We start from the raw sequence: 10,701 nt of genomic DNA, 5'->3' as shown, positions 1-10,701 counted from the left end.
GTAAGATGAGTGCATCATTTTGAACATTTCCCAGATTTTTCATGAGGATGAGATGGAAAAATAAATTTACTGCTGTGTAATGTTTCCCAATCTCCAGTTTCTCTTATATGGTTGGGAAAAAAGTTGTACTGGAAATTACTCTGATGTGTGTGAACTGCTATATATTTGCTATGTTGAGAGAGGGATAATTCACTGGATAAGGTGTATGTGACCAAATTAGTTTGGAATGATGTGCATATTGCTTTTTGATTAGTGGTAGTCTTAAAGTTTGAGTCTTTGGAGTCCTTTGACGTTTTCTTCTGGGCTGCAATTCAAATCATTTATTTAAGTCATTGGTTCTTATTAATTCAATCTGTTTGGTTATTGATAACTAACTATGGTGGGGAAGGGAATGTGCTGACTTCATGCCCCAAATCCCCCTGTTGCTTCTTGTTTTAAAAAGCAGTCCTAATAATAATTGATGGCATGGTCTTTGTGCTGCTTCAGTGACCTAACAGAGAGATAAAGACTCTAATTCTCCTTCTAATAAATGGGTGCTTCGTGATTGCTCATTCTTGTGATAACTGTTTTGTGGATGCACTTATCTCCTGCCCTCATAATTCTAAATTCTCCCTGGTCCCAGTGTTTTTTAATCTTGACAACTTGATGTGTGAACTTCAATTCCCAGTATTCCCCAGCATTCTTTAGCTAGCATGCTTCTAGGAATTGAAGTAGATACATGTTCAAGTTGCCATGCTGCCATTGTCTATGATAAGGTACACGGATTCATAAAATTATTGACAAAATCTCAACACTATACACTTTCTATTGGGAAACAGCATAATTTCTGCTGACTCTTTAGCTCATGGCCTTTCTCTTTTACCTAAACCCAGACTTCCAGCTGCTTCTGTGATATGTTTGCCTGTCTGACTCACTCAAATCTTACTTTCAACATGTCCAAACAAGATCTCCATTTTGAGTTGTGACCTTGCCTTGGATGTTGATGTCTCCAGCATAATCTGATAGGAATTCACTAAAGCTGCCCCAGCTAGCCTATAGATAGAAAATGTTGAGCTTTAAAGATGGTGGAGAAGCTGATATGCTGGAAGCATTTCTCTCCTGCAGAATCTATCTTGCTGTGCTTTGTTCGTTTCTATCTTTGGGGAAGCATCCTAATTATTGGCAGACCTGGCCTGAGATACTTTTCTACATGAGATGGAGCAGTGAATAGCATCACACATAGAACCAACTCAAAGGAAAATATGTTTCTCATATGAGGCAGCTCCCCCAAACATCATCCCTAGCAATAGTAATACAATAAGAAAAAAAGAATTAACAATTGCCATCCTTTTATGTTTCTCTAAATTTGTATCCTTGGGGAATTGCCTCAGTCTATTTAACAGGTACTAATTCTTTAGCTATAGCAGGTTTTTCTCCATGATGCAACTTTAAGACTGAGGTTCCTTGGTGCTTGCTTGTTTTCATTCTGTAGATGTTTCATTACCCAAAATAGATAACATCATCAGTGCTACTCAACTTTAAGACTGAAAGCACCTTCATGCTTCAGCAAGCAAGCACTTTGCCTAGTTGCTGAAACGCTTCTGTGAAGTGGATGTGTGAACTGGAAAACATCTGGGTCAGACAAGTCTACTTATGATGAATGAAGGCAAATATGTGTCCTGGAATAAGGCTGAAGGATTCAATCTGAGAAGGTCATGGGGACCAGAAGTTTATTCTTCCACTAGTCTGAAATCTTGGAAAAATAAACCTCTGGTCCCAAGAATAGCATGAAATCAACCTCTTTGGGCTCTGTTAAGAAAAAAATGTTTCAGCTTAAATACAAACTCTAAAAGAGGGGATGAAATAGAAATCCCAAGGCAAAGTTACTGAGACATATACACACGTTCAGTATCATCATGTTAAAATGTTTAGCTAAAATGGTCCTTCAATTTTGCCTGAACTCTGAGCAGGATATGAGTGCATGTAAAAGCCATGACTCTCATTGCTGAATAGATAATGTAACCTGGCCTTTGAGATATAACATCTTTGCAATAGGATTACATATGTTCTGAAATATCAGTTACCTACATCTTAGATCCAGAAGAAGTCATGTGGGGATGGTAGGCAAGAGGGCTTTGGCCTAGCTTCATCTAGTATGCCGGTTTTATCTTTTCTTGGAGAAGGAAGATCTGACTAGAATTCATCCCTTAATAACCTCTTACTTAGAATACTCTGAGTGAGGCTGTGTTAGACAGCCAACTAGGTGACTTTGGGCCAGTCACTCTCTCTCAGCCCAACCCACCTCACAGGTTTGTTGTTGCGGGGAAAATAGAGAAAGAAGGTGCATTGGATATGTTTGCTGCCTTGAGTTATTTGTAAAAATAATAAAGGCAGAATATAAATAATAAACAATCAGAAAGCACAACTGATGAAAAGTATAGTCTTTTGTTCAGAATGAACTTTGTAGACAACTTTCTCATGATTTTAGAACAATTTCACTGGCTGTCAAAGGAGCCTTCTATATTTTAGACTATTGTTTCTTATCCCCAACAGCTTAAAAGATTTTTGGACTTCAACTCCCATAATTCCTCAGCCAGGCTGGGGAATTCTGGGAGTCAAAGAGCACACATTTTAGATTTGCTGAGGTTGAGAAACACTGATTTAAACAACCTTAGTTGCTTGACGACTAAATTGGCAGGTGTTTGAAAACTGAGCTTTTTCAATAAAACATTCCAATTGTTATTTTGTTTCCAAGAGTCAAGTTTGTTTTTTCCTTGCCCTCCAGGAAACACAGATCAGAACCATCAAACATTAGAAACCAAAGCAAAACCAAAATAAATGTTATTATATTTTCATTTTTTTCATTTTATGGTATGTTTTAATTGATATAATCTCAGTACCTACAGTGGTTAGGGCAGGGGTAGGCAACCTTGGCTCTTTTATGACTCGTGGACTTCAACTCCTAGAATTCCTGAGCCAGCCATGCTGGCTCAGAAATTCTGGGAGCTGAAGTCCACAAGTCATAAAAGAGCCAAGGTTGCCTATCCCTGGGTTAGGGTATTACATATGGACTAGTGAGACCAGATTCAAGTTCTCACTTGATGAGGGAACGCATTGGGGAAATTCTGAGCCACTCACTTCATGGTGTTGTTGCTTAGAGGTTAGGAGTCCCATTGAAGCTATCTTGAGCTCTCAGAAAAAAGCAAAGTATTTAGTGGCAAAGGTTTATGATTTCATACAGCAAACTTTGGTTTAACGCCAGAGACTTGTGAACTGATATTGCAAAGACTGGTTCAGCTCACAGAGACCTGGGATTTGGTAGAACAAACAGGGGCTTCATTTGCAGGCACTTGTGATTTTACACTCAAATACTGGTTGAACTCACCAAAAGTTACCTTTTCATTCAACTAAAATCCATTTAAGAGGGATAAGCTTTTGATATCATAGGAAACAGCAAGTTATACATGACAAGAGACTTTTCATTTTGCAGTACTGCTTCAGGCTCAGTTAGCTGGTTTAATGAACTGATTGCAGTCTGATTGTGGAAGAGGAGCAAAAATAAATTTTGCACACTGTGCTATGTGTGCCTGTCTCATAAACAGCCATCTTGTCATAACACCCCTTTAAAAAAAAAGTTGAAACGGAATAATTTTTTCTGACACTAAAATAAATGAAAATGACTGGTGGATAGCAAAATCTTTCCTGCTCCGACAAATACAGAATTTGGAATAATAAGTAAGCAGTTTTAATATACTGATATATTTGTTGGGGAATAAAAGTAATCTTTTTTTCCTTTGCCATTCAAATATTCTAACAAATGGAGGTGGTACAATTATCTGTTGAAGGGCTCAGCCACTTTGAAAAAAAAACATAAGGCCAGAAAAGTAATTGTAATGAAATGCCATCCTATTGACTAAACCAGATGCTTGCTTTCATTCTCATCAGCTCATCATTTGCTGACCTATTTTTTTTTCTCATTTCAAGCCCTGCAGAGCAGATGCCACAGCCCCGACTCATTCATGCTGTGTAATTTAATCAAGAGTATGTCAAAATGTTATTTTGCACTTCCGATACAGGATTTGACATTTGTTGTATCACAGTGACATCAGATCCTGGAAATCCCAGTCATATAATTGACGTATCTGGAGAAAAAATCATTTGTTTGTAACTGCTTATGACATCTCCAAGTTATTGAGGTTTTGCTGGTAGAACCTGGTACCCCTTGGCCCTTCTCAGTAATAGAATATCAGTAGTTCCACAGGTTCTCCCAGGTGTGCATCGTATGTTAAACACATATGTTAAGCATATCCATTACCACAAGCAATTTTTTGTTCCAAAACTATTATATTTCATCTTAAACACCATAATAATGGTCTACATTGTAAGGTTTTTATAAAAATCACTGAAATCAGCCTATGGTATCTTCCAAAAAGTCTAGATTACAATTCATTTCCTCCCGCTCTTAGAACACTGGAGTAATTATATACCAATATTTCATAAATCTAATGATAATCAAATGCAATTTACATCAAATTTGTTTTTTGTCCTGGTCATATTACTTTATCCAGGCACTCCCAATAATTTCAAGTATAATTTATGACATGCTGCTTTATGATCAAGTTTGTTTTTATCCTGACTTAACAATTTATGTAAAAAAACCCTTTATGTGCATACAAAGACACAATTAAAAAAAAAGTAAAAAAAAGATTGCTCATGCATATGCTCACTGCTTTAAAGAAGAAAGTTAGGCTTAAACCACTTCCTCTGAAATCAGGTAATTAAAAATAACTTAGTGTTGGTTACATCATACAGTACAGATCATTCCAGTGATTTAATCAGGAATACTACTCTAGTGATTTACAGAGTGCTTATCCATGGGACTTCACATAGCAGGCACAAGAAGTACAAATCATATCAGCTTTTCCCAATCTGGTATTGGACTCTGGTTCCCATAATTCCACTTAGCAGATGGCTGGAATTTGAAATCCAACACATCTGGAAGATACCTAATTGGAAAAGGCTGATGTTACCGTTCAGTAATGCTTCATCCCCAGTCCTAAAAATATGCATACCATAGATAAGAGACAACTCAGTCTCATTTCCTGGTCAGATTACAGCATTGCTACCATTTCATTCACTTCGAAAGATCAGGGCATCTTGCTAACCATTTACTGCATCCTAGCTGGAGAATTCTGGGAGTTGGTGTCCATCCATCTTAAAAGTAGTCAAGGTTAAAAAACATTGATCTACTGCAAACCCATTGAAATCACTTTTACTATTTCTCGGGTATCCCGGATTGCCCAAATATTTCCCTTTAATAACAGTTCACTAATCAGAGTTGCTAAAAATATTTTTTCTCAACTAAAACACATATTTTAGTGTGGCATGTAAAAACTATGTTTTTTTTTTTAAAAAAGAAGACTATAGAATTTTAAAATAGGGAATTGAATGGTTAATCTTTTCCATATCAAATAGTCAATGCTTCAGTCTAGTGGCCGAGCCAAATTAAGAAAAAAAGTAGGCAATTACGTGTCATGTAACTTGGATGTACATTTACATTGGAATCACATTGGTTCCATTAACATGGTTTGGTAAACATTTTTACCACTTGCTGTGGGGTTCAATTAGCACATACACAAACACACAATTCTTCTGCCTGTATGCAAGCAATGCTTAAAATTCCTCCTTTCCCTCTGCAACCTCCTGTTTTTTAGAGAACACCTGTTTGGATGGAATGGGACTTTTGTTGAACTGTATAATTTGGGAGACGGCTGCTGAAATAATTGAAGACCATTTCTTCCCTGGAGATTCAACTAGATACCAATACTTTCCATGCTTGGAAGGAAGCCAAGCCTTCTTTTCATTGATTGACCAATCTAGAGCTAGGCCTATACTTTTTCTTGAAGACCAAAGATGTGCATTGTTTTATATACTATATTTTTGATTTATTCAGTGATTTTCAGGAAGGGATGTTAAGATTTGGTGATCATTCTATTTATATTCTACCATCTTTCCTCCAAAGAACAGAGAAAAATCTAAGCTTACTGTTCAAAGCAGTTTCCTAAGCAATGAGTAAATTAGCCAGATTTCCTTAACTTCAGCTCCTTACTGATTATTCTTTGGCCACACTGACTAAGTCTATATTCTCGGCAGTCCTCCAATAAGCCACTTAGGAATTCTTACTCACAGTTGACACAGGAGCTGCAGTTATGTATATGGTTATAGGATATAGTTTGTTCGAGAGCCTTAACTTGATCTCATGTGACAGACTACATAAATATTACTCCAAAATGTTTATTGTACAAAAAAATTAATTCTAGAAAACAATATAAGACAATTAGCTTCACTTTTTCAAGATTCCCATACACATTGCAATAGATAACATTTCATTTCAGAACACATTCAGTCATATAAAAATATAATTATTTACATTACGTTTACATCCTTAAACAAGGTTATCAATTTGGTTTTTTTATAAAAAGGCACTCGAATGGTATTGCTCATTTGAGGAGATTACTCACGGTATTGCATTTCCTTTGTGCAATTAGGAAAATAAAGCTTTAAAGATATCCATTGTTATCCACCATCCCTCACTCTTGCACTTATTCCCATTTTAACAATACGTTCACAAGCCCAAAGTTTTGTTAAAAATAAAGGAAGCATCATCAAAAATGTGGCAGTTTTACAAAGGCACATTCTGTTAAAACATGGCAAACAATTGGACATACATTCTTCTGTTTCTTTGAAATGATGCGATTTTCAGACATTTCAGATCACTCATCAAGAAGCACACTATGCTAAAAAATATTTGACATTTACTGACTTCATGTAGAAGACGCTGACAAGCACGTGTGTTACTTGGTATGTAGCAAAATTTTGGTTCTTTGAGACACTTTGGCTTGAACAGTAATTTTAACTGTGATATATTCTTATACAAAGTCAATTTGGCATTTGCATCTTCTTCTATATGTCTCATTACTTTTGTGTTACAGAAAAGTCATGCTTAAAATAAGTGAAATAAAACTTTTTTCTTTTGCACCTCTTGGGAAACAGACAAACAAATACATGGAAAGGGGTGGATGTCTCCTTAATTTGTGGCAAAGGCATGAAAACAGGTAAACTCAGTGAGCTACACAGCAGCCAGATTCTTCATGTTTGTGCAGAAGAGACATTCGAGAGAAAGTTTTGGAACAATTTTTGCACTGGTATTTCTTCACATCTGAATGGGTCTGCAGATGGGCCCTCAAGTTTGACCTGTCTGCAAATGCCCTGTTGCAATGAGGGCATGAAAAGGGCTTCTCTCCTGAAAAGAAGGAAAGCAGGAATTTAGTCACTTGAATGCTATAATAATGAAACGTGCATATTAAGTGGGCAAACTATTAGCACAGCAGGAGGCGGTGATGGGTGGATTCTGAATGCCATCAGAGGTTCTGTTCTTTACATTGTGGGCAACTCAGAGCTTGCAGAAAATCATGATGCATTGAATGACAAGTCACTAACCTATTCTACTTCAGCAGGTGCAGCCAGCACCCTGAAGGTTGGGCTCCACCCAACATTTCCATGTTTCCTCCATTCATTTACTGCATCCTGTGCAACGTCTTTTGCTGCCCAAGGCTGTGATTTGTATGCTGTTGATGTGGATGGCAGAGGTCCCATCAGATTTAATGCTTTTATTATTCTGCTTTTGTGAAACCAACATATAGATTCACATATGATGTTACTTGCCCAGTCTCATGAAGAAACATGATGAATAAAAAGTTTGCACCTAATTGAACAGTTCACTGAATATTTGTAAATGCTATCTGTCCATAGTTTGAATGTATGTAATTTAATGCAGAATTCAGTTGGCTTGGATAGCTATACATCCAATCCTCTTTGGAAATTCCCTTAGACTGTGCTTGGTGGAGTTTGGTGCCATATGAGCATGCACTGCATTATAACCTTGGATAGTTTAATTGGAATTGTTAAAGACAATCTGAGATGAACAAGAGTTATTTCTGCATAAACCAGATCAGAGAATATTCTGTTTTAGGACTAGCTGTATTGTTCATATATCCACAGTTGTATAAAACTTAAGATCAACTTAATCCCAGATAATTATAGTTAAGGTCCCTTTTTAGGCTGCAGTCCTAAATCAGAAACAACTGCACTCTTCATCTCATTTATCTGACCAAATAATTGGTTTCAAGGAAAAACTCACTTCTAAATAATGTTCGAGGAAAAAAAACTACCTTCTATGTCCATGTGCTGACTAATGGGCTTTGCTGTATGCTCTGCCTGGGCACAACTCTTGACTGTGCAGATTCTTGTTGGAAACTTGATCCGTTTGCCTCCTATTCCCTCTGTGTCTGCTTCTTTTCTCTTACTCCTGCATGGGTCATGTTCCAATGCATTTTTAAGGCCAGCTGGATCCCTGCCTTTTGACACCTTGCTGAAAATTTCAGAGAAGCTAGAAGTTGCCATGGCAGGACAAAATTTGGCCCACTCACATAAGGATTTTTTTTTTTTAAAAAAGGGGGGGGGGTATAATAGAAAATGCCCATTGAACATCTAAAGGACCAAAATGCAATTAATGTCTATGTAATTGCAATAACTGAAGATAAAAAGAGCTGACAGTGTGTCAGCATGGTCAATAAAAAGAACAGTATGTGTAAAACCATATTTCCCTCTTACCAGTATGAGTCCGGATATGTCCTTGAAGTAGCCAGGGTCGAGAGAAAGCTTTGCCACAAATCTTGCAGACACAAGGTAGAGTGTGGGTCCTGATGTGCATCTTTAGAGCCCCCAGGCTCACGTATTCCTTATCACAGTATTTACAGCTGAAGGATTTCCTAGACTGGGCATCACAGTGCAGCTGCTTATGTTTGGCAAGTCCAGAGAAAGTTGAATAGGTCTTGTTGCATAAACTACACTGAAATTTTTCAGCTTCAATTGCATGGGGGTGGGAAAGCTTGGACTGGATTCTCTCCTCTTCATCACTAATGGGGCTTTCTGAGCCACTGTGATCTTTGGACGAAGTGTCAGAATGAGGGGGTGGGCTGACTCTTCCCAAAGATGAAGGATATCCAGAAAAAGAAAGATCACTTGGTAAGGGAGAAGGCAACAGCCCAGTTGTAGTCCAGACTGTGATGGGATTGTATGCAACTGAACTCAGGATTTCTGGTTGTGGAATTATCGGCACTGGGTAGCTCTCATAAAGGTATGGGGAAATTATCACTGGAAAGAAGACAAAGAGAGGGAAACCATTAGCAAATGAAGAAGATAATAGCCATATTACTCAGACTTACCCAGATGGGAAATGATGAAATTGTCATGACATTGACAAACATACATTTTTAAAATGTAGAAAGTTCACTGTGCACCATAAACTGGGGGAAGTCCGATTTGGTCCAAGGCATAGTTCTCTCCCAGTTTGGTCAAGAAACCCAGCAGTAAAATCCAGCTTTATCCTCCTAGCTTTCCAAACTTCTCTTGTTCAAATGCAATTTTAGCAGTTAAGCAAAAAAGGCAGAGGTTTCAAAAGGTTGGTGCTGACACGTTGTAAATAGGACGAAAAGAAAGCACTGCCCAGGGGGACGAAAAAGTATGCTAAAGTGCACACAGACACTTTGGTACAAACAGGCAGGGAGGTTTACCTCCAGAGCGATCGTTACCCCAAATTGGAGCCCGACTTCCAGCTTCCATGCAGATTTCCCTCTGGCATTACCTGTATGCGTATCCAGTTCACTATAGTTGGGCTTTTTGGACGCGTTGAAATGTTTCTTCACCAAGAAGGACCGTGGCATTTTGAAACACAAGGACTGCTTCCCCCTTCCCGGATTTCCTCTCGCTGAGGAATAACGGTTCCCAACTTTCGAGCAGCAGAAGAGAGAAGAATCACTGCAGGGACATTGGTCCTCTAGAACATCTCCTCTTCTGTTTGCCCCATGCAGCAAAATTATGTAGTGCAAAGAACTCCTTGAAAAGTGCAGTAAATACCCCACTCATCAGGTGCAAGAGGGGAGGGGTCCGGGGACGCCGTTTCAGCCAATCCGGAATTCGCTCATGTTCTTTTGACAAACTCGAGCTTCTTTGGGCCGGGGACTTCTCCCGGCTCTTAGCAGGGAAGATCCAATCCCTTGGAGTTGCTCAGGAGTTGGATCAAGTTTCAACTCCTCCCTTTCGTGATGGCTGCAAAGGAGAGAGGAAGACGCTCCTCTCCAGGCGCGCTGGAGTCTTTCTGCTTGCTCCTCCCGGGCGAGTTCTCCTCCGGGAGATGGGGGGGGGGGCGCCGCCGAGGAAAAGGGCCTTTTTGCCCCCACTCCCGGAGCTGCGGAGTTTTTGCGAAGCTTCTTCAAACGGCGCGCCTGCCTCCCAGATTGCGCGAGGCAAGGCAGATGAGAAACGCTTCCCTTGGCGGAGCAAAGAACCGAGGGTAGAGAAGAGACGTCTAATGGTCCAGTCGAAGACGTTAATGAGCGAGGCTTTGCTTTGTCAGGGCGGTGCAATCTATTTTGGGAACCGCTGAGAAATGTTGCATAGGTTGAGGAAATAGCCCACACTTTTCTTGCCTTTTGAATGACAGAATAGCCCCGATGTAACTCAAAGGTAGCCGGGCACATGAAACTAAAGATGAAAGATAAAGATAAAGTTGGATCCTTTGGATGTCTTTTGAGTAAAAATGAAACCCACAAGACTCAGTTCTTCTGCTCTGCAAAACACTCCAATGTCAGGCATGCTTAC

At 39.0% G+C, this 10,701-nt stretch overlaps 1 protein-coding gene across 1 annotated transcript; it reads right to left on the bottom strand.

Annotated features, from left to right (window-relative positions):
- Positions 1-6,257: 6,257 nt before the first annotated feature.
- SNAI2 (snail family transcriptional repressor 2) lies at positions 6,258-10,240 on the bottom strand. Its single transcript, XM_039333703.1, has 3 exons — positions 9,686-10,240; positions 8,653-9,195; positions 6,258-7,282 (listed from the first exon to the last, which is right to left on the bottom strand). Exons 1-3 carry the CDS (start codon positions 9,762-9,764, stop codon positions 7,101-7,103), a joined length of 804 nt encoding a protein of 267 aa, XP_039189637.1. The 5' UTR covers positions 9,765-10,240; the 3' UTR covers positions 6,258-7,100.
- Positions 10,241-10,701: the final 461 nt, after the last annotated feature.

Source organism: Crotalus tigris, unplaced genomic scaffold (assembly GCF_016545835.1).
Source record: "Crotalus tigris isolate CLP2741 ecotype Arizona unplaced genomic scaffold, ASM1654583v1 scf7180000024506.7606697, whole genome shotgun sequence".
Classification (NCBI taxonomy): domain Eukaryota; kingdom Metazoa; phylum Chordata; class Lepidosauria; order Squamata; family Viperidae; genus Crotalus; species Crotalus tigris.
This window is presented reverse-complemented; position numbering and strand designations above follow the sequence as displayed.

Bases quoted from the DNA above. Each gene is read 5' to 3' on its own strand.
- SNAI2 (XM_039333703.1), bottom strand. From the start codon at position 9,764: ATGCCACGGTCCTTCTTGGTGAAGAAACATTTCAACGCGTCCAAAAAG. The intron at 9,196-9,685 runs GTAATGCCAGAG...TCTTCTTTCCAG, and splicing joins TGAACTGGATACGCATACAG to TGATAATTTCCCCATACCTT. The intron at 7,283-8,652 runs GTAAGAGGGAAA...CCTTCTTTTCAG, and splicing joins ACATATCCGGACTCATACTG to GAGAGAAGCCCTTTTCATGC.